This window comes from Periplaneta americana, chromosome 13 (assembly GCF_040183065.1).
Source record: "Periplaneta americana isolate PAMFEO1 chromosome 13, P.americana_PAMFEO1_priV1, whole genome shotgun sequence".
Classification (NCBI taxonomy): Eukaryota; Metazoa; Arthropoda; class Insecta; order Blattodea; family Blattidae; genus Periplaneta; species Periplaneta americana.
In genome coordinates, this window is record NC_091129.1 from 2,758,355 (window position 1) to 2,782,604 (window position 24,250).

The 24,250-nt window shown below is 35.6% G+C and overlaps 2 protein-coding genes across 3 annotated transcripts in view; one reads left to right on the forward strand and one right to left on the reverse strand.

Annotated features, from left to right (window-relative positions):
* Window positions 1–22,933, forward strand: part of LOC138711684 (uncharacterized) — a 37,611-nt gene extending 14,678 nt beyond the window's left edge. The window contains exon 3 of the mRNA XM_069842812.1: window positions 16,265–22,933. Within this exon, the coding sequence (XP_069698913.1) occupies window positions 16,265–19,165 (2,901 nt within the window). The 3' untranslated portion in view covers window positions 19,166–22,933. The remainder of the gene's footprint in view (window positions 1–16,264) is intronic.
* Window positions 1–24,250, reverse strand: part of LOC138711687 (uncharacterized) — a 1,209,687-nt gene that overhangs the window by 155,567 nt on the left and 1,029,870 nt on the right. The window lies entirely within an intron of this gene.

The following is a 24,250-nucleotide window of genomic DNA, read 5'->3' on the forward strand; positions in this document are numbered from 1 at the left end:
TTTATTTAATGTAAATGTGTGCTGTAGTAGAAAAAACATTGTATGATACACATTCCTAAAGTTATATTTTTGGCACGAGTGTAAAGTTTGTGAAACGAGGCGAACTGGTTTCGCAAACTTTACTTTAGTGCCGAAAATGTAACTTTACGAACTGTCTCATAAATAACTATTTTGAGTAATACTACTCGATCAGCTTTGGTCTTTTCCATGGAAATCCGAAACATTTTAAATTTACTCTTAACTGGTGACGTATCAACTAATAGTACATTATGCAACGAGCCTATCACCATCTCTATGCAGACGACCTTCAAATATACATAAAATTCCACACTGACGAAATAAATGATGCAATAACTAAAATTAATGGCGACCTGGACTCAATCTGGACATGGACAAGGAAATTCCGACTTAAACTAAATCCAGAAAAATCACAGTCAATCATTGTGGGCCATTCACGTTTGTTAAGCACTATTACCATACCAAATTTGTCCCCGATTAAAATACACGGCACCGAAAATCCGTTCAGTGAATCAATAAAGAACCTAGGTATTTATATGGATAAAAGTTTAAATTGGAACATTCAAGTTGCAGAAACCTGCAAAAAGGTATTTTCATTAATCCACTCGTTTAGACGATTGAAGAATTTTCTACCCCTTTCCATGAAAAAAATGTTAGTGCAAACACTCGTGATGCCCCACTTCGATTACTGTGATATTCTGCTTACTGACCTAAGCGTTACTTCGGCGCAGAGACTACAACGTGTTCATAATATTGCGTCCGTTTCGTCTGCAATATTCGCCGGGCTGATCACGTAACACCATCCCTCGAAATGTTGTCCTGGCTCCGTCTAGAAGTTCGTAGGAAAATCCACTGTCTTTCCCTTCTCTTTCACATATTACATTTCTCCACTCCTGCCTATCTTGAGTCTCGTTTTCAAAATTTATCCACCCATCATAACCTAGACACACGATCACAACACTCCTCAATATTATCCATTCCCTCCCACCGAACTTCCTCATATTCATCTTCTTTCACTGTGGCTGTTCCTCGGCTTTGGAATTCCCTACCGAGTAATGTCAGGGACTGTCAGACATCAAACAAATTTAAGAATAGGTTAACGAGATATTTTTCTAACAATTATTGTCAACAATAATAGCTGTTTCAGATTTCTCAATGTTTAATGGTTATATATATCACAGATAAATATATAAATTATCTCATTATTATTATTATTATTATTATTACTATTATTATTATTATTATTATCATTATTATTATTATAACTATTATTCTTACCAGTGTTTATTATTGTCACACTAACATTAGTTATCCAGTTTTCATTATTTACTTTCATGTTGTTTTATGATCTAGATATTAATGTAATAACTATGTAAGCAAATGTATTTAATTAGAATTAGAGTCTGGCTGGGCGGAATAGAAGGCCTACTGGCCTTAGCTCTGCCAGATTAAATAAATAAATTATTATTATAATGATAGTAATTAAGACGCGAGTATGTTTGTTTATGAAACGAGTGCAAGCGAGTTTCATAATTTTCATACGAGCGTCTTAATTACCATTATAGGCAAGTTTCATACGATTTTTTATGCTCGACCATATTTCTAACTTTAAATTATTCAGAAGTATTCATTTTATTCGTATCTAACTGAAGAGTGGAAATGACCTTGTGCATAGCTCGTAAATTGTGAGATGTGCGCAGATGCGAAAGTATTGATTTTTTCCGAGAAACAATAATGTCATTGACCTTGATGTAATCTAGAGAATAACATGAACTAATTTTGATATAATCTGGAAATTGATTTAGAATTGAAAAAAGAGGTGACAAATTGAATTTATTTGAATATTATTTACAATTAACGCTAATTATTATAGTAACAGAACATAACCTTCTGCGACAGTATTGGATTTCCAGCCTCCGTGACGTTTCCCTCGTTGTCTTTCGATTGCATATCCGAGAATAATCGAAAACCTGAACTTTAATGAATGACATGCATTAAAGGACTACTACCAGGTGTATAATTACTACATTTCGGCATGGTCGAGCATAAAATATGTTTCGATTTCATGCAGCAGGCTTGAAACTGCGGGCACAGCGTCTTCTGTGACATAAAATGTAAGCCTATGTAGAGTACTCTTCGAACCACACATCAGTCAAAATCGTTGCTACATTGATCTTGGACCAGATTTTTTTGCCTGAGTAATTCGAAAGTATGACTTTTAAATTAGCACACTGTGAATGGTTAGGCCTTTAAAGTTATTTTAATAATCCATAAATTATGAATTAAATTTGTAATAAGCGAAAATAAAATCAATACTGAAACTAACACACAGTGTTTATAAATTGAAATGTACTAATGCAGTACCTAATCAACTTAATTATTAATGGCTCGTTGTTTATTATGTTTTAATCAATTCGTTACAGGGAAGTAAGCTTTATTACTAGCATCCATAATCGGATATCGTATGCAGTAATAGGATAGTAACAGACGACTATAATAAATTAAACAGTGGCAGAATGATTGATATTTAGTAATTACTGAAACGAATGTCTTTTTTAAAAAAAGTAGCTACTATCTGTAGGCTACTATAAATGTAAAAAAAAATCTCTCTTCCAGAAAGAACAGCATATAGTACTTATGTACAGGGACATCATTTTATTTTTACTTGCATTTTTATTGTACCTGCATTTCTGAATGTACTTCACTCTCACCCCTTCACTAATGTCCTTGCTCCCGTCAGACACACAAACTTACGGCCGCTGTTGCATTCGAAGTCTCCAAGCAGTGAAGTAAACACTGCAGTGTATAGTGTGTTTCAGAAATATGGTTACGTTTTCTATAGAAGAAAGAACCTATATTAATAATATCGTACTAAAAAATTATATTCAAGAAACGATAAATTCAATTTCAGAGAATATCCTTCAAAATGTTTTTAATAATATGCGTACTGAATTGAAGCCTGCATTGTAATGAACGGCAACCATTTTCAGCAACTTGTTTAAAAATTCAGATTAGCTTTTTTCTTTTTTTAATTGAGGTGGCTTGAAGCAGAGGAATGCTAGTGACATTTGTAATAACATGAATTAAGTGCATCCAGTGTAAACAAAAGTATCTAAAATTTTAGTGGCAAAGGGATATTTTAATCGCATCACACATTAAAATTTAAATAAAAAATTTCACCGATTTTACGAAAGCTTAAATATGTAAACCCCATTTTCTCAAAAGTAACTTAAGTGCACTTACAGCCCTTTACTTATGACCCCCCCCCCAATTTAAATGCACTCTCTATATTGTATGTTAACATCAATAATTAATATGCTAAATAAAGTAGACATTACATAACGAACATAGCCGCCTGAAAAGTTCAGTTTTTGAAAAAAAAATGTTACTACTCTACTGTATTTTGATAAATTCCGTAAAAGTGATGATCAAACTGAAAATCGTAATATCGTATTTCCCTACAACATAAATGGATACACTACTTTTCTCTCCTCCTATAGCTAGTAAAATGATTTGTTTACATATTGCACTAGTAACATCAAACTCCTGTAATGGAAGGGGGCAACAGTGTTTCCGAGTATAGCCAGGTTAATGTTAAAAATGTTGGTAAAAATAAAGTGATGTCCCTGTATATTAAAATATTGCAGGGAAAAATTGTGACAAAGTGGGGCCAAATACCTTGTGAAGATTGATGCGCTACAGTGATCGATTGATTGATTGATTGATTGGATGGACTCACTGAGGTTTAAATATTTCATCTAAATATGTTCCAGTTCATATTGGAAGGCAAACACATCTCTATGAAATATAAACGGGAATGCAAATAGTAGTAATAAAAACAGTAAATATTGTCAACTCTAGGGTTATCCTAAGCATTAGACTTCTCCGCAATACATGTCACCCAGACCATCTGGTCAGCATGGTGCAAGGCCATACTGCAAGGTACTATTAATACCACCCTGTTCCGAGGATGGGAAATAAATCTTCACCGCCCACACCGGGAATTGAACATGGACTGTTTGTATAGAAGCGTGTAAGGTGTTCATAAAACGACAGAGGCGACAATAATAGGCCCTAATAATAATAATAATAATAATAATAATAATAATAATAATAAACAAATATAAATGACACTCCGGAGAAAATTAAACGCAGAATAAATATGGGAAATGCCTGTTATTATTAGGTTGAGATGCTTTTATCATCCAGTCTGCTGCCAAAAAAGGTTAGAATTTATAAAACAGTTATACAGGGACATCACTTTATTTTTACTAACATTTTTAACATTAACCTGGCTATACTCGGAAACACTGTTGCCCCCTTCCATTACAGGAGTTTGATGTTACTAGTGCAATATGTAAACAAATCATTTTACTAGGTATAGGAGGAGAGAAAAGTAGTGTATCCATTTATGTTGTAGGGAAATACGATATTACGATTTTCAGTTTGATCATCACTTTTACGGAATTTATCAAAATACAGTAGAGTAGTAACATTTTTTTTTCAAAAACTCAACTTTTCAGGCGGCTATGTACGTTATGTAATGTCTACTTTATTTAGCATATTAATTATTGATGTTATAATACACTATAGAGAGTGCATTTAAATTGAGGGGGTCATAAGTAAAGGACTGTAAGTGCACTTAAGTTACTTTTGAGAAAATGGGGTTTAAATATTTAAGCTTTCGTAAAATCGGTGAAATTTTTATTTAAATTTTAATGTGTGATGCGATTAAAATATCCCTTTGCCACTAAAATTTTAGATACTTTTGTTTACACTGGATGCACTTAACTCATGTTATTACAAATGTCACTAGCATTCCTTTGCTTCAAGCCACCTCAATTAAAAAAAGAAAAAAGCTAATCTGAATTTTTAAACAAGTTGCTGAAAATGGTTGCCGTTCATTACAATGCAGGCTTCAATTAAGTACGCATATTATTAAAAACATTTTGAAGCATATTCTATGAAATTGAATTTATCGTTTCTTGAATATAATTTTTTAGTACGATATTATTAATATAGGTTCTTTCTTCTATAGAAAACGTAACCATATTTCTGAAACACACTATACACTGCAGTGTTTACTTCACTGCTTGAAGGCTTCGAATGCAACAGCGGCCGTAAGTTTGTGTGTCTGACGGGAGCAAGGACATTAGTGAAGGGGTGAGAGTGAAGTACATTCAGAAATGCAGGTACAATAAAAATGCAAGTAAAAATAAAATGATGTCCCTGTATTACCGGTTGTTCTTTACGGTTGTGAAACTTGGACTCTCACTTTGAGAGAGTTATATAGGTTAAGGGTGTTTGGGAATAAGGTTCTTAGGAAAATATTTGGGGCTAAGAGGGATGAAGTTACAGGAGAATGGAGAAAGTTACACAACGCAGAACTACACGCATTGTATTCTTCACCTGACATAATTAGGAACATTAAATCCAGACGTTTGAGATGGGCAGGGCATGTAGCACGTATGGGCAAATCCAGAAATGCATATAGAGTGTTAGTTGGGAGGCTGAAGGGAAAAGACCTTTGGGGAGACCGAGACGTAAATGGGAGGATAATATTAAAATAGATTTGAGAGAGGTGCGATATGATGATAGAGACTGGATTAATCTTGCTCAGGATAGGGACCAATGGCTTATGTGAGGGCGGCAATGAACCTCCGGGTTGCTTAAAAGCCAGTAAGTAAGTAAGTAAGTAAGTAAGTAAGTAAGTAAGTAAGTAAGTAAGTAAGTAAGTAAGTAACTAAGTAAGTAACCATATCTCTTTCAATATTTGTGTACTGTATTTTTGTATATTTGTAGTTTTTTTATATTGTACTTTTACTGTGAATATGTTAGGAGAAAATCCACAAACGACTAGGAAAACACGGGAATTTTATTGAAGCAAGTAAAGAGATAGGTTTGGAAGTAAATCCCGAAAAGACAAAGTATATGATTATGTCTCGTGACCAGAATATTGTACGAAATGGAAATACAAAAATTGGAGATTTATCCTTCGAAGAGGAGGAAAAATTCAAATATCTTGGACAACAGTAACAAATATAAATGAAACTCGGGAGGAAATTAAACGCAAAATGAATATGGGAAATGCCTATTATTATTCGGTTGAGAAGCTTTTATCATCCAGTCTGCTGTCCAAAAATCTGAAAGTCAGAATTTATAAAACAGTTATATTACCGGTTGTTCTGTATGGTTGTGAAACTTGGACTCTCACTTTGAGAAAGGAACAGAGATTAAGGGTTTTTAAGAATAAGATTCTTAAGAAAATATTTGGGGCTAAGAGGGATGAAGTTACAGGAGAATGGAGAAAGTTACACAACACAGAACTGAACGCATTGTATTCTTCACCTGACATAATTAGGAACCTTAAATCCAGACGTTTGAGATGGGCAGGGCATGTAGCACGTATGAGGCAAACCAGAAATATATATAGTGTGTTTGTTGGCAGGCCGGAGAGAATAATACCTTTGGGGAAGCCGAGACGTAGATGGGAGGATAATATTAAAATGGATTTGAGGGAGGTGGGATAAGATGATGGAGATTTGATTAATCTTGCACAGGATAGGGACCGATGGCGGGCTTATGTGAGGGCGGCAATGAACCTCCGGGTTCCTTAAAAGTCATCTGTAAGTAAAGAAGTAAGTACGTTGTACTTTTAGACCTGGTTGAGTATTAGAGAAGGCCTTATTGCCGTAAGTCTGCCAGGTTAAATAAAACATTATTATTATTATTATTATTATTATTATTATTATTATTATTATTATTAATGCAGATTTCTACATTTATTATCTTCATCTCTCGACATGAACATACAATTCAAAACACATAAATAATTATTATGATTTCAACAGTATACATCCACACGACTCTATTAACCAAAGGCTGGAGTAGTGAACACGACGCAAACTTTTGACTGCTCCACGGTTAATAGCTAGTGCGGCTCCAGTAGTCACTTGTTTTCCTAACGCAAGTTAGGTAACGCACTCACTGCGTCGCTGTAAGCTGAACGGCAGAATACTAAACCACGAATGCAAGCAGATTATGAAGCCGCCATACTCTACTCTAAGTGTTTGTTCTAGGGACTGCGGCAGTACGAATATGGAGTACCGGTGGAGTGGAAATCATTGCCCCATTTGATAATGCACATTTACTTCGCTATTACAAACAGCCAAATTCAATCTCTGTTCCTAGTACAACTGTTGACAAATGCAACTCGAAATTCGCTCGTCTTGATTTATGTTACCATGGCAACATCAAATGCTCAATTATAAGGTTGAATGTGACCACAAGATAATAACGGTATATGAAGAAACCTCTATCATTAGTGTCCTTCTGAATGTACAGGGACATCATTTTATTTTTACTAACATTTTTAATATTAACCTGGCTATACCTTTGGATCAACGATTAAGAACCGGCAACACCGTTTGCTACCTCCTTCCACGACTGGAATTCGATGATACTAGCGTAATATACAAACAAATCACTTTACTAATTATAGGAGGGAAGAAAAGTAGTTCATCCATTTACATAAACTAGGAAATATCGCAATTTTGAATTTCATAATTTTCATTAGGTTTTTGTTTAATCAGAATACAGTACTGTATTAACAATAAGTGCTTTTACTCACGATCTGAGCTGTCCATGTGGACGTATTCATTATGCAGTGTATATTATACTGTCTACAGCACATTAGCGTACAATATAGAGAATGAAGTTAAATTGAAAAATAATCATAATATGGATATTTAAACACATTTTTGGAAATGGTGGCCATTAATTTCGATACAGGCTTCAGTTCTAATGTGCATATTATCGCACTATAGACTATTGTACGTAATACAAATTACAAGGTTTGTACTTCGTACTAGTAACTCCTGTTGAAATAATTCTGTACCTACTCTATAAAAGAGACCTTACGTACTCTAAATTCAATCTTCACTTCTGCCCGATCCGAAAAGATAAAATTACTCAGACATACTATCTACTGTCCGACCAAGTGGTTACGTCCCAGCGTCGTAGAAAGGGAGGAAATCACGTGACAGTTAATTACTTAACGAGGCCCTTTTATTTAAGTTATTTTAAACAATTGTATGCGTATAATTTTACATAGACTTCCAATTCCTAACAGAAATTAATGTTCTCAGAAAAGAGCTGAAAGACAGCCCAGCCACTAGCCTTTACAGAGAGGCGAATAGAAGCAGGTGGGGGAAACCGGGATGCGACGTAGGCAAATAATGGAAAATGATGCAATATTGAAAGCTCTTTCGTCACTGGAAAACGCGAACATATTTTTGGAACGTACTGTTTACTATGACCGTAAGGTTACTATGACTGTATATGCGGTCTTGGTTCTGTGTGGAGGACGGTTGAACTTCATTAGTAGAATGGGTGGGAGTGAAGTACATTAAAAAACTCAGGTACAATAAAAATTGACGTAAAAATAAAATGATGTCCGTGTAAATGAAGAAAGAGATCATAGTAGTCGTATATCGGAGGAAAATTTCTGTTCCAAAACTTGCATACATCGCGTAAAACGTCTGTATCCTCTCCAACAACACAAGGGAGAAAAAATCTAATTAAATCACTGAAAATAACCCCAAAATTGTAACACACCACACTGGGTACACGATGTGAGAGTCCGTCCCTATTCTAGCCCGCAACGTGTGACATTAATGTGTTTATTGCTGAGCGTTGCATCAGGTACGTAGACCTCGGACGAGAAGTTATGGCACCAGCGCGAGGGACGCATTTTAGTTCGTTTGCTTGGACTCGCCCTCACACTAAACTGGAGGGGTGTTGGGTTAGTTGGTTACTAGCATTCCGACTGTTCAGAGCGTTCTGCTACTACCGCTATTGCTAATACTGAAAACATTGTCCTTCTGAGCGCCCTCATTATGGCATTGTCTAAGGTGTGAAATCATAGAGTAGTTCATAGTCAAGGACATGAAATAGCATATAATGTATGGAAATTCATGTCAGAAGAGACTGTAAATGGAATACCAATTCCATTGAAAAGCGTGTGTGCAAGAGTACTGGCTGCCACTGGTATTTCAAAGCGAACCTTGGCAAGAATCAGGAAAGAAGGGGAAAATATTGAGGCAGGAACAGCAGATTCTTTCTCCAGTCCAGAAAAATCACAGCCGAAGAAGAAGATTGTTGCAGCTGTAAACAGTTTTGATGAGGAAGTCCTAAGAAGACTCATTTATAATTTCTACGCTACGCATAAGCAGAGGCCGACTCTGCAATCGCTTCTTCCAAGAATGGATATCAGTCAGGGGCGGCTTTTGGGGTAGTGCCAGTGTGCCATGGCACCGCCAATGAAATAAACAAAAAATAATATCCTAAAAAGCAGTTGTAATAGTTTATTTCTACACTTTTATTCGTATTTCATCTGAACGAGCGCGCGCACAGATCGGGACGCACTCTTGTAGCGTTTTTCCGAACTTTGGAGCCACGTCTGTGTGGCACTCCTTACGTCCATATAACACTGTACAATTGGCTACTGATTCTAGTTTACATACGTTTCTTATGGCAGACTTTGAGCCGAATTCAGTTTGACTCAGTAGTTAATATTCCGCCCGCTAGAGCACAGTAATGCAAAAATTTCGCTAGATGGCAGGATTGTTGGAGAGGTTAGCTAGAAATCATCAACCGCAGACTTGCACGGAAACATAAATGTTAATGTAATGTTGCCAATTCAAAACTAATGCACATAACTTGGATTTGAATGTGTAAAGTATTATCCGTTTAACTATATTGAATGCAGAGATAGTCATGGTTCTTTTTAGAAAAGATAAATATTTTTTTTCATATTATGTAACACTGTTTGTTAATGGCCTGTTAAATGAAATGCAAACGTGTTCGTTTATTATCTATATCACTGTTTATCTCGTGTGTTTTTGCCAGTAATTTTATTACTTATAAAATTGATTTGTATTTGACTAACAATACTGTGAAAGTTTTGCATTATCTATATCTGTAAATTAGTTTCGGAAATGTTATTGTAACTGTTACTAGATGCATTATTAACTGTACACCTGGTAAAATAGCTGGTTTAACTAATGTGTTTTATTTAACATAATGCAAACGTGAACTGCGATTATCAGTTTCACTAGGGTAATTTGCGTAAGACCTTTTTTCATTTTTGGCACCACCACCAGAATGCCTCACCGGCCGCCACTGATATCAGTGTATGATTATGTGAAGAAAGTAGAGAAGAGTTACATTGAAAGTGAGCACGTGATGGACAGTATTTTGGAGAACATTTCCATAAACTTAGGGCCATCTGATTCCAGCACAGATCAGACGTCTGATTCGGACGGAGAATAACAATATGAAGATGGAATAGCGGGCGTAATTCCATTAGGTACCTTCGGAATCTTGAGTAGGAAAGTGGTGATACTAAGGTAAGACGAATGTTTTTGGAAAGAGATGAAACGGATATGCCTGCCGCTCTGAGCTTGAGAACAGTAACCCTAACAACCCCCACTCCTTTACCCTGCTGGCCGGCAATTTAAAACTTCGCGCAGGTTGGTGCCATAACATCTCGTCTCAGCTCTACAGTCAACTCACAAAAACACTCTTGCAGAGGACCTCAAGCTAAAGGCAACCCGGTCAGTCTGATGGGATTTGTCCGATTTTGTTTACTAACATGATTAATAGTAACTTTTCAGTTATTTCTGAAACTATCACCTCCTATTACGTCCTGTGATTTTTTAGTAGGTTATTTTACGACGTTTTATCAACATCTTAGATTATTTAGCGTCTGAATGAGATGAGGGTGATAATTCCGGTGAAATGAGTCCGGGGTCCAGCACCGAAAATTACCTAGCATTTGCTCATATTGGGTTGAGGGAAAACCCCGGAAAAAACCTCAACCAGGGAACTGCCCCGACCGAGAATCGAACCCGGGCCACCTGGTTTCGCGGCCAGACGCGCTGACCGTTACTCCACAGATGTGGACTCCTGTGATATGGAATGCCCTTTTTCACGACACAAACGCTGAGCATCGCAGAATTATTTCCTTCCAAACATTTGTTATTCACTACAATGCCGATTATAATACTGAAAAACAGGACAATGGTATAGTCTCGCTATTGGAAGAAGCTATAAACTGAACAATATTGAAACAAATCCAATAGTGTGAATTATATACAGGGACATCATTTTATTTTTACTTCAATTTTTATTGTACCTGAGTTTTTGAATGTACTTCACTCCCAACCCCTCTACTAGTAAAGTTCCAACCGTTCTCCACACAGAAACGAGGCCGCGTATGCAGTACTAAGTTAGTGAGTATAGTACGTTCCAGAAATATGTTCGCGTTTTCCAGTGACGAAAGAGCTTTCAATATTGAATCATACTTTCGCACAGGTACTGCCGTCCGTTTGCCTACGTCCCATCCCGGTTTCCCCCACCTGGTTCTGTTCGCCCCTCTGTAAAGTCTAGTAGCTGGGCTCTCTTAGCTGTTTTCTTTTTTTTTATTGGGTTATTTTACGACGCTGTATCAACATCTAGGTTATTTAGCGTCTGAATGATATGAAGGTGATAATGCCGGTGAAATGAGTCCAGGGTCCAGCACCGAAAGTTACCCAGAATTTTCTCGTATTGGGTTGAGGGAAAACACCGGAAAAAACCTCAACCAGGTAACTTGCCCCGACCGGGATTCGAACCCGGGCCACCTGGTTTCGCAGCCAGACGCGCTTACCGTTATTCCACAGGTGTGGACTAGCTGTTTTCTGCGAACATTAATTTCAGTTAGGAATTGGACATCTACGTAATATTATACAACTGTTTAAAATAACTCAAATAAAAGGACCTCGTTAAGTAATTAACTGTCGCGTGATTCCCCCCCCCCCTTTCTACGACCCTGCGACAAAATCACTTGAACGGACAGTAGATAGCATTTCTGAGTAATTTTATCTTTTTGGATCGGGCAGAAGTGAAGATTGAATTTACAGTACGTAAGGTACTCTTTTATAGAGCAGGTACAGAATTATTTCAACATGAGTTACTAGTACGAAGGACGAAACTGGTAATTGGAATTAGGTACAATAGTCTATAGTGCGATAATATGCACAAAAGAACTGAAGCCTGTATCGAAATGAACGGCCACCATTTTAAAAAATATGTTTAAATAACCATATTATGATTATTTTTCAATTTAACTTCATTCTCTATATTGTACGCTAATGTGCTGTAGACAGTATAATATACACTGCATAATGAATACGTCCGCATGGACAGCTCAATTCGTGAGTAAAAGCACTCATTGTTAATACTGTACTGTATTTTGATTAAACAAAAACCTAATGAAAATTATCAAACTCAAAATTGCGATATTTCCTAGTTTACGTAAATGGATGAACTACTTTTCTTCCCTCCTATACCTAGAAGTGATTTGTTTGTATTTTACGCCAGTATCATCGAACTCCAGTCTTGGAAGGGGGAGCAAGCTGTTTCTTGTTCTAGAACTTTAATCCAAAGATATAGAAGGTTAATATTAAAAATGTTAGTAAAAATAAAATGATGTCCCTGTATAATGTAATAATGTAAATATGTAAATAATTGAAGATGTAAACAGTAATGTAAAATTTACTATGTTTGTAACCCACCTATGTCCTATGTATTATACTTATTATGTTCTATGAGCAAAATAATGTTTTGTTTCCAGAAAATTGTGACAATGTACACATTAATTTTCCTTTCTATAATTTGAATGTTGGAATTGTATACAATGCAATGTCTTATCTCAGGTGATTCCTTAACAATGTAATCAAACCTTTCAATGCAAGTAAACAAACTTGGCAAATATAAATGATAGAAAATGAAAATTCTTGCAAAAATCAGCAGACTGTTTCGGGTTGAATCCCCTTGATCCGATGTAATTTTTCAGTAAGTTTTCATAACACAAAATTTGTCATATAATCCACAATTTTCAAAATACAGAGATTGGGATTCAGTAAAAAACTTCATTTTTCACAGGAATTTGGTCCCTGTATAAACATATGGGTTTTAACATCAGTCTATAAACAAAAGTGAAACATCTGTTTTGAAGGAGTGTCAAATATTTGATAGAAGCGGTACATTTTCAATCACCACTTCCCTTTCAGATGTTTATTGTTACAAAAAAATGTAATGTTTCTAGTAGGTTATTTTACCACGCTGTATCAACATCTTAGGTTATTTAGCGTCTGAATGCGATGAAGGTGATAATGCCGGTGAAATGAGTCCGGGGTTCAGCACCGATAGTTACCCAGCATTTGCTCACATTGGGTCGAGGGAAAACTCCGGAAAAAACCTCAACCAGGTAACTTGTCCCGACCGGGATTCGAACCCGGGTGTAATGTTTTTATAATGCTCTGTTTCCTAAATTTGGGTACAAGACTTTTCATACTCTTTAGACGTAATCTAACCAGGCACCTCCTAAGATGTTGAGCAAATACTCATATTTCGGAAGATATTCGGTAGTAAGAATAAAGGTTAAGTACTTTCTCAAGGTTTATACTTATGAGTTTGAGCACTTCCTTTGATTATATACTCGTAACAACTAGAACATATTCATTTTCGTAAGAATAAAGACATTCTACCTAACGCGAATGTATACTCATCTCTACAGCATTCTTGATCGTATAAAAGTTAGCATATACTCGTGTTATCTATCCTCTTTGACCATATTTCACCGTGATACTCAGTTTTTTTTTAATAGACCTTCACATGCTATCGGCATGCTGCAGTGGTTTGTGTTTTGCTAATAAAGTAAATAAATAAATTAAATAAATAAAATAAATTAATAATTAAATAAAATTAATTAAATGATAATTAAATAAATAAAATAAATAAATTGAATAAATAAAATAAATAAATTGAATAAATAAAATAAATTAAGAAATTAAATAATTACTAAATATATCAAGTAAATAATTAATTAAATAAATAATTAAATGAATAAATTAATTAAGTAAATAAATGAAATAAATACATAAATAATTAAACAAATACATTAATGAAATTCATTAAATAAATTAAATAAATAAATAGATAAATAAATAAATTAAATATATTAATTTAATTAATTAATTAATTAAATAAGTAAGTAAATAAATAAACAAAGATGAAAGAGAAAGTGAAAGAGATAAGTGACGTTAATAAAGCAGGAAACAAGAAAATAATACTGGGAAATAGTCATTCCGGAATGTTGGATAGAGATTACCATCCATTTCTAGAATTCCAGCTACGCTAATTGTTTCTTATTATTATGCAGTTATATATATAATTTTAAAGTTACAAGTAATTGGATTTTGCAATTCAAATTTTACAATGTAAACTGTAATTGTTAATTGTATTTAACAATACAGTCTAACCTTGCAATTTGATAGTCATTCATATGTTTAACCAATTTCACATTCACTTTTGTGAAGTGTTACATGCTTCTGAAGTTCACGTTTTTTTCTATAGTTTTCCATGAGGCACTACATCATTGTTTATAAATTATGCAATTTTTTAAATTTAACTTTAAATTGAATACAAATCAACAAATACTCAGAATTGAGCCCGCTATAAACCATACTCAGAATAACATGAGAACGAGCTTATAAATATGAGAATATACTAGCTTTTATTCTTATCAAGCATGAGTATATATTCTGCACAAGATGAACGCTTGAGTATATTCTACTATGCTTCCGTGTTATGAGTATGTAATCAAAAATGAGTAGATACTCAAATGTTTTTATTCATACTAACAACAGTATTTACTAAAAAAAAGTCCAGTACATACTATATACTCATGTTTAGTCTTGCTACCCATTAATTTACGACCCATGTTTCTTACACTTTCTTTTGTTATGATGAACAGTACCACCTCTCAGAATATTGATTGCTCCTTTTAATGCAACTCACATTGATCATCTCCTATGCAGGGGCGGCCCGTCCCTATGAGTTACAGTGCTACAGCACAGTGATAATTTTTGCTCAAATAATGTATTTGTAATACCACAGTATCTGATCTGTCATTTGACAATTTCCCGTGGTTATATTCATGACGCATTATCGAGTGTTTAGTCTTCGCTCTTCGCTCTTTGGTGCCTCAGGGGGTTCGTTGTGCTACTCTGAACTTCATATGAGAATGTAGACATTTATGTGCATGTGCGAAGCTGAAATCACTGCTCTGATTGGCTATTTTTACGCGGGAAAGTGCTGTAGTCAGCTTCAGCACAACACAGCTTGGAGATTGCAAAAGTAAAGCGTAACAAAAGAATACTTGTTTGTGGAAGAACTCGGAACTATTTACAATGTATTTGGTAATTCAAATATCAGACTGCTGCTGCCATCTACCTGTAGGCCTATGAGGTTCCTCCTGAATCAGCCAGCAAGCGACGGAAATGGAATCCCAGAAAATTGAAGCCAAGGAAGTATGTGGTCGTATAATTCAGGAAACTACTCACCGTTTCCAGTCTTTAAGCTACTTAGACGCAACAAAATTGTTAAACAGCAAATTTTTTTTAGAATTTTTCGTATAATTTTCGTGAACGCGAACTTGAAGTTGCTGTCAACAGCTATACTATACTGAACAAAAGAGTGTTAAAGACACAACTTGGAGTTCTATATAGAAAATCCGACTTCCAAAACGTAGATGTCTGTTCAATTGTTACAATACATAGTGTCCAACAATTTACAAGATCCATTCTGTGAAGTAACGAAGTTGTTAAATATTTTGGTTACAACACCAATGGCCACTGCTGAGCCAGAAAGATGTTTTTCTTGCTTGAAACGCATAAAAACGATTTTTAAGGAACACTATGTCCCAGGATCGCCTCACTGCTCTTGCAGTACTGTCAATAGAAAAGAGTATGTTGTCCAAGATGAAGGAGTTTAACTCCAGGGTAAATGACAAGTTTTGCAGTAGGAAGGAACGTCGTATGGACTTCATATTTCGTCACTAGGCGAGTCTCAAATTAAGATAAATACATATAAGTGTATACAGTAGGGCGATATAGGGATTGTAGCACACTCATTATTTTGACCACCAGCCGCTACTGCTCCTATGATGCTGATGAATAAGTACTCATATCTCGGAAGATATCAATTTTAGGACTCGTGTTTGTTAGACTTTATTTTGTTGTTTTGATGAATACTACAACCCAAATATTAAATGCTTATGATTTCAGAGTAAATGTATCTGACAAGATTTGTTTTCTCGTCGTGCATTATAATTGCACTGAGCTGTCTGTATCATCAACAGGTGAGCTTGAGGGCTGGGTTCGAGCTGTTCAGAAAGAAGTTTCCAGAGCCGTTTGTCCTGACATCTGGTGGACAGGCAGTACAGGGTGAGCAGAGCGTCTTACGAGGCACCTACACGACGAGTACGACATCAAGTCTGGTGTTCGAGCTCTATGGTGGACAGGCTTCGATATCAGCCGGCGACTTTGGGAGCTGGATCGTGCCTTCTGAAGATTTTGGACGAGTCTTGTCAAATATCACTCGTCTTATAGAAGGGGGAGAGAGTCAGGCTAAGAACAGTCAACTAGACGTAAGTATCCTCATGAGCAAACTCTGGGTGTCTGCGATTCTTCGTGATAACATAGTCACGACTTTCGGCTTCGTTCTGAATAGACCGGACAACCCTCTGCCAACGGACCTGTACTCCTCGTTGTACGTGATATACAACTTCATACGTCTTCGACGCATCCACACTACAGACTTCCTGCCCGTTCTTAAGAAAATGTCCTATTCCGCACCTCAAGAGCAATTTATTATACTATTCGAAGAACTCCACAGGCAAATTCCTAACTACCTAAAAAGTACGGCTTCAGTATGGGTGGAGGCACTCTCACAAAATCATGTTAATCTTAACGAAATTATTCGTCCCGGTAAGGGACGAGTTGAGGTGGACTTCTTAGCATCTCTGGACTCATCTGTATTGGAAGTATTGGAAGAAAAATCTATTTTCATGAAGGAAACTGTTGAAAAGTCCTCATCAAGCATAAAGGTAATGATGGGACCTTTGTTTGCTGATGTGTTCGCCGCACTGGAGGATGGTTCACTGCAACTGACTCAACCTTTGTTTGCGCTGATTCTGCTTCACTTGCCTCTGGACAAAATCGTGCCTCATAAGGACGAAACTCAGCGCTATATTGTTGATGCACTGCGTCTCAACAGCGTAGAGCACTGGGATCTCGTTGTTGGTAGACTTCAACCCCAGGACGTGATGGACCCCTTCAGGCTCGTGCGAGCAGTTCTGCAGTCCATAGTGGACGAGCCGAAAATCGAATTAAAAATAAAACAAGACGCTCTGTACGTGTTACCGCATGTGAGAGCTACTTCTCAAACGTTTGCTCAACCGTACTACTCAATACTATCGGAGGTTATAGGGCAGCCAAGAATTAAATTCAAGATACTTCTCCAGCATATAACAGTCGTGGATTACCCGCAAGAAGTAGTAGAACTGAAGGACCGTCTTCTCTATTACATCAAGAATGGTTATGCAGACATGGAACTTGTAGCGACTGGCTTCATTCGATACGATTACATCACACCGAATGACCTTCTCATTGCTATACTGACAAGAATTATACACAGACTTCCGAATCTCAGCGACGAGATACTGGCGACTGTCAAGGCTCTTCAGCAGGCACTCGTGTTCAAGAGACTCCTGTGTTCTTTGTCGCCTGTTATACCTCCAGGATTCATTTATGCTCCAGCTTTGTTGGACGCGTTTGGAAATCCAGCACTGCCTACAAGAGTGCGAGAGTTAGAGAAGGTAATTGCTAATTGGCTCGTCAAGAAATCAGTTGACTGGAGCACAATTCTCGATTACACTCCCATTGAAGAATGCAGTTCACCACGCCAGTGCTTTGTTACCGTTATTACCAAAGCCATCGCCAAGGGGGTTCTAGTCAACAGCCCCGTACTAGTCCACATCGAAGAACTACTGCTCCTAGTAGATCGCTATGGAAACATTAAGAATGGAAAGGAAGGGTGTCCAAAAGATATACCAGTGACCATCGATAAAGCTAACGGTAGGCACTCGCAACTTTCAGTTACTACTAAAAAGAAGAAGCCAACAAAGTCAGCACACGAAATTTATACACCACATCTACCAACAACTCTTACTACGAATATTCCAAAACATCAGACAATACCAAAGACTCAGGTTGAAACTTCGTCACCGACTCCACCCTTCAATTTCACTTATCCAACTCCACCACCGGATACAAATTTTCCTCCTTTCAGTATTAGCACTTTCCATGTTTCGATTTCTATCGACCAACGCGAGCAATTGCTACCTCCGACGATACCATTCAGCCCGGAAGATATACTTCTGAAACCTCTGAGAGACTTCATAGTCTGTGGAGATCTCTTAGAAATTTTAGGACCAAATTTCCACCCAGAACAATACCCAACAAAAGCATTGCTCTTACATGCGATCCTGCAAAGAGCTCTCGTTGTAGATATAGTGAAGATGAACAATCCTTTACATTCGCTTATACAACAGTACCTACAATTCCTAATTCAGCAAATGCAATCATACAAACCAGCTATCAACTACGTTCTTCTTCTAGATGCATTGCCTCCTGCAAGAAACCAAGAAGAATTTCAGAATTTCCAGATTCTGAGAGCGTTCCTCACGTCGCAAGATATACATAGATATCTTGTTCATTTTGATGTAATGAGGTATCATACGCGGGGAATGTTATTGCAAAGTCTACTTCTGCATCTTCTAAAGCAAGAAGAAATATATCTTAATCCTGATTTGCTGCGTGCTATAGAATATTATTCAGACAAAGTATACTTAAACGGGTTTGGAGCAAAGTCTGTTGAATACATCATCATAAAACAAGAAGTTCAAAGACGAACTATAAATTTGCAGTCAGCTTTCAAAGCCATAAACCTCAATGAACTGGACTTCAAGGGAGAAAAGGCGTTGCGTGGCGTTTACAGATTCTTCGCGAAGGAATTCCAGCCTCCGTTACATCTGTCCAATTTTGAATTCATGAAATATATAACTAAAGGTGAATGGCTGACGGCATATTTTCGCTACCTTGTCAATCATCCTGCAGTAAGTGATCATGCCAAGCTCGATATCAGTAACGTTTTACCTTACGTCCTTCTTACAGGACCTGGAGCAGAGCCAGTGGAGTAAGCGAGGAAGTACAGGGACATCATTTTATTTTTACTTCAATTTTTATTGTACCTGCGTTTCTGAATGTACTTGACTCCCACCCCTTTCACTAATGTCCTTGCTAACGTCAGTCACACAAACTTACGGCCGTGTTGCTACCAGTGAAATAAACAGTACAGAGTACAGTGTGTTTCAGAAATATGTTGCATTTTCTATAGAAGAAAGAGCTTATATTATTGAAGTTTATTTTCACACAGGTATCGTGTGTAGCATAACTGAATTTATCTGTGTGGACTGAGCACAAGTGAAGATTAGAGTTACCGAAAGTACGGCACCCTACAATATGGTACGGTACTTAACAGCATTATTTAAACAAGAGTTTTGTTTTACTGTTTGTAGATATGAAGGACGATGATGGAAACTGGAATTACAATATAACCGAATGTGAACAACACTTTTTTTCACAACTTCCTGATTATATCATTACGTAATATTTTCGTAGAAATGTCATTAATCTGGTAGATAAATTTAGAGCAACAGAGTGTACAGAAAGGAAGTAAAGTGTAAGATGGCCAGCAAAGGTGACAGAGGATGCTGTAGAAGATGCTAGAGAAAGGATGCAGCGAGGTCCTAATAAATCGGTCAAGAAGTTAGCTGTAGAAATTGGGGTTTCTTACGGAAGTGCTCACAAAATTCTCAGGAATAAATTAGGTTAGTAATATGCTGAATAAAGTAGACATTACATAATATATTATAACCGCCTGAAGACTTGAGTTTGTGAAAAAAAAAATTGTTACTAATTTATTCTACTGTTTTTTGATAAAATACTGTAAAAGTAATGATCAAACTGAAAATCGTAATACTGTATTTCCCTGTAACATAAATGGATACACTACTTTTGTCTCCTCCTATAGCTAGTAAAATTATTTGTTTACATATTGCACTAGCAACTCCAAACTCCTGTAATGGAAGGGGGGTAACAGTGTTTCCGAGTATAGCCAGGTTAATGTTAAAAATGTTGGTAAAAATAAAGTGATGTCCCTGTATATAAAACAGTTAAGAATCAGAACAATTACCCATCGTGTAAAGTTTATGATGGTTTCCTGTGTCTGTTCCTTGGGTACAGATGATTGCATCGTAACATCAAGTAGATGGAGTTCAAAGACGTAATATAATATAAAAATCAAATTATTACAATATTATAATATAGCATTTAATCTGTTCAGTGTACATACACAATAACGAAAATAAAGTTACATGTATCAAATTACATTTAATAATATAATTTAATGATTATAAAATGTCAATCAAATTTCTACTTTGTAAATATCAAACGTGAGATATATTTAAGTGATTAAGAAAGTGACTCTTTGTGAAGAAAATTATAGTGAGGGTCACATAAGAACAGTTCCTAAATAGCAAATATTGCCGTCTTGTCAGTGTTGCCAACTGTTACCAGATATCACATGATCCTTCGTACTAAATTACTTTTTTACTTACCGTACTGTATGTTAGAAGGTTTTCTAAATAATTCAATAATTTGTAACATATTTTGGTAGAAAGGGATCAACATGTCAAGTATTTTGTCTGGCAACACGAAATTCTTTGGTTTGACTAAACAATTGACTCACAAGACCTAACCTAAAAATGTATTTTCTTTGACCATATGAAATTATTAGTACTAACTCCGAAAACTAACCTGACTATAGTCTTGAATTATAACCACAACGCAACACATAAAATAACTATTATGTATTAATATTAATACTGCTAGTAATTAATTATTAGTATGTTCAAATTTCACTAGCTTCCAGTAACAGGCTCAGAAATCTAGTACAATCACAGTCTACTATATGTATACAGTCACGAAGCTTGAGTTTTGAGGGTGCTAGAAACAATAGACTGTGACGGTACTATTTTGCATTGCCTGTAATGAGGCGATATTAGCGATCCTAGTGGTGAGCAACTATCTAATGTTTGCATATTTACTACGTATTGAGCTTCGCGACTGTATGTACTAGACTGTGGTACAATTTCAATTTCATAGTACTGATAAATATTGCCGATATTTGTCTCAGTTGCCAACATACCAGTTAAAAAATCACTAACATTTGTAGTATTTGTCAGTATCTAAATTCGAAACGAAGTTGGCAAAAGAAAATTGAACCTGCAAACTAGAAAATCACCACAATCCACTAGCATATGTAGTAATGGGGGAAAAATGGTTAGGTTTCACCCTGAGGGTATGAAGTAAGCTGACCCGGACTATATATCCCAGAAATTATTATAATACATGTGGGACGAATTTTGCATATTACGTTACATTACGACAAAGAGTCGTCGCATTAAGAAGAAAAAAAAAAACTTGCATTCCGTGAAACTTCCTGAACTCTAAATCATTGTATACATTTTCTCGAGCAGATGGCACACACAAATGCACTCCTACATGCTTATGGGAATCAAATCAAGTTCTTATTTTTATAGTATGGAATCAGAAGCTTTAATATTACGAGAGCTCTTATGTCAACAGTAAATAATTTAGTAATACTTTGAATTTAACGTCGCTTCAAAGTCTGAAACATACAATTTGTAAATATTACAACTATGTAAATGAATTCGTATGTTTTAAGTATGAGATGTTAAAAGTTAAAGTGTACAATATAAAGAGCAGACAGGTATTTTACATAAATATTATTTTATATTCCTGTATGATAGCATTTATATAACAAGTGGCTATAGAGGTGCTTTTTACGACTCTACATATAAAAAACACTGTTTACTGACGAGTTATATACATTTTTTTATCACCACTCAAATATTTGTAGAAAAAAACACTTTTAAAACGTATACATTTTATAAAGTTATTACAGATTAAATTGAAACAAGCTAGTTGCAAGTACCGTAATTAGATACATTTCCAGAAGGCGGTGGTTGTAAGTTTCAGTAGTTTCAATAGTAACAATTTACCAACAAGATATCTTCGTCTTAATGCTAGGGTGGGATATCTGGCAAATATTGAAAATTCAAATAAACATATCACTCTGTGCAGAAAATGAAAGCGTATTCAATTCAATAATAGTACATTATGCAACGAGCCTATAATGGTAGTAATTAAGAAGCGAGTATGTTTATGAAACTCGCTTGCGCTCGTTACATAATTTTCATACGAGCGTCTTAATTACCATTATAGTCAAGTTTCATACGACTTTTTATGCTCGACCATATTTCTAACTTGAAATTATTCATAAGTATTCATGTTATTGTTATGTGAGTGAGTGCAATAGCCTACCTCATAAATTGTGAGATGTGCGCAGACGCGAAAGTATTGATTTTTTTTTTCCGGGAAACGAATGTCGACGACCTTGATATAATCTAGAGAATAAGTTAAAAATTAATCTTGATATAACCTTGAAATTGAATTCGACATTGAAAAACGAGATGACAAATTGAATTTACTTGAATATTATTTACAATTAACGCTAATTATTATAGTAACAGAACATAACCTTCTGCGACAGTATTGGATTTCCAGCCTCCGTCACGCTTCCCTAGTTGCTTTTCGTTTGCATATCCGAGAATAATCGAAAACCTGTACTTTAATGAATAGCTGTACTTCAATGACATGCATTAAAGGGCTGCTACCAGGTGTATAATTACTACATTTCGGCATGGTCGAGCATAAAATATTATATGATATTTTCTTTAATGACGATGCCAAAACACATATTACATTATGTAAATATTCTAAAAATTACATTTTTGTAAATTTAATAAAGAGATATGTTGTAAACCTCAGTATTGTAGTTCTTACTTTCTGCCTATAGCTTTTTATATAGAATGTGATGCTGGGCATTTTAAGATATTCATTGTTGAAGGTAGAGATAAGTGTCCAAGCAGGAAGAATTATTAAGCTGTTCTGATCATTATGATTATTATCAGGGAACAGATTTCTGGTAAGTCATATGGGTATCAATTCAATAACACACGAACACTGAATATATTGAAAATGGAAATGATAGTGTTAACTCATATATAAAGGGAGAAAAAGAGTATTAATTGGCGGGCAAATTTATGTGCCTAGCGAAATCGTGCAAGAAATGTTGAAATTCTTACCTGGTAAAAGAAACTGAAAGAGATCAAATTCTGCACTGCAAGAAAGTATCCAGTCAAGTCGGAAAAGATACCAAGCAAATACCAAGGGTGAAAAAATAATGTGAAATGATGGTAAAGAATTTAAAGGTAATCCGAATCGAATATATGAGAAGCAACTTTCAAAACCTGACATGTCACTTTTCAAATAATGGCAGAAATATGTGTCACTGTTATCAACGAATTTTTCTGTATGGTAAAATTTGATTATATTCTGTAATAAAAGTAATCTTTAATATTTCACCATAGAAAATATTTGTTCGTTGCAGAGATGTACGTTTTTGGCAGTTGAAGTGTATTTTATGAAAATGGACATGTTTGTTTTTGAAAGTTCGCTCCTCATATAACAAGACCGGCCACGATGACACTTAATATAAAATAATGGATACCAAACACAGCGTGAGAAGTATTCACCGATAAATACTCTTCGTAAGACTTGAACCAGCCTATAGCGAGTCTCCAGCACTTCCATTAAAAAAAAGAGGGATTTAGTTTCTTTATGTAATATCGATCAGATTTCTGCACCTCACCAATATAGAAAGTAAAGTTAACTGCCCACTATTCAGTTCTAGTTGAAGGTTTTGATAAATATTAATTGTACAAGCAAGAATCTAGTCTAAAATTAAATTTTAAGCCTAAGTATGCATCATATTAATGTCGATGCAAGTCTGTTTTAATGTGAAATTAAACTTTAATTTCTTTAAAAAGTTGACAGTAGTCTATAACAAGTTTCTAAAAACAGAACCAATATTTAATGAAATATTGGATTATGTTACAAAATCCGTAATATAACTATGTTTAATATTAATAACTTGAATGCAATAGGGAATAGGCCTATTTGATGAAATCACCATAATAGTACATTATGCAACGAGCCTATAATGATAGTAATTAAGACGCAAGTATGGATATTTATGAAACGAGCGCAAGCGAGTTTCATAATATTCATACGACCGT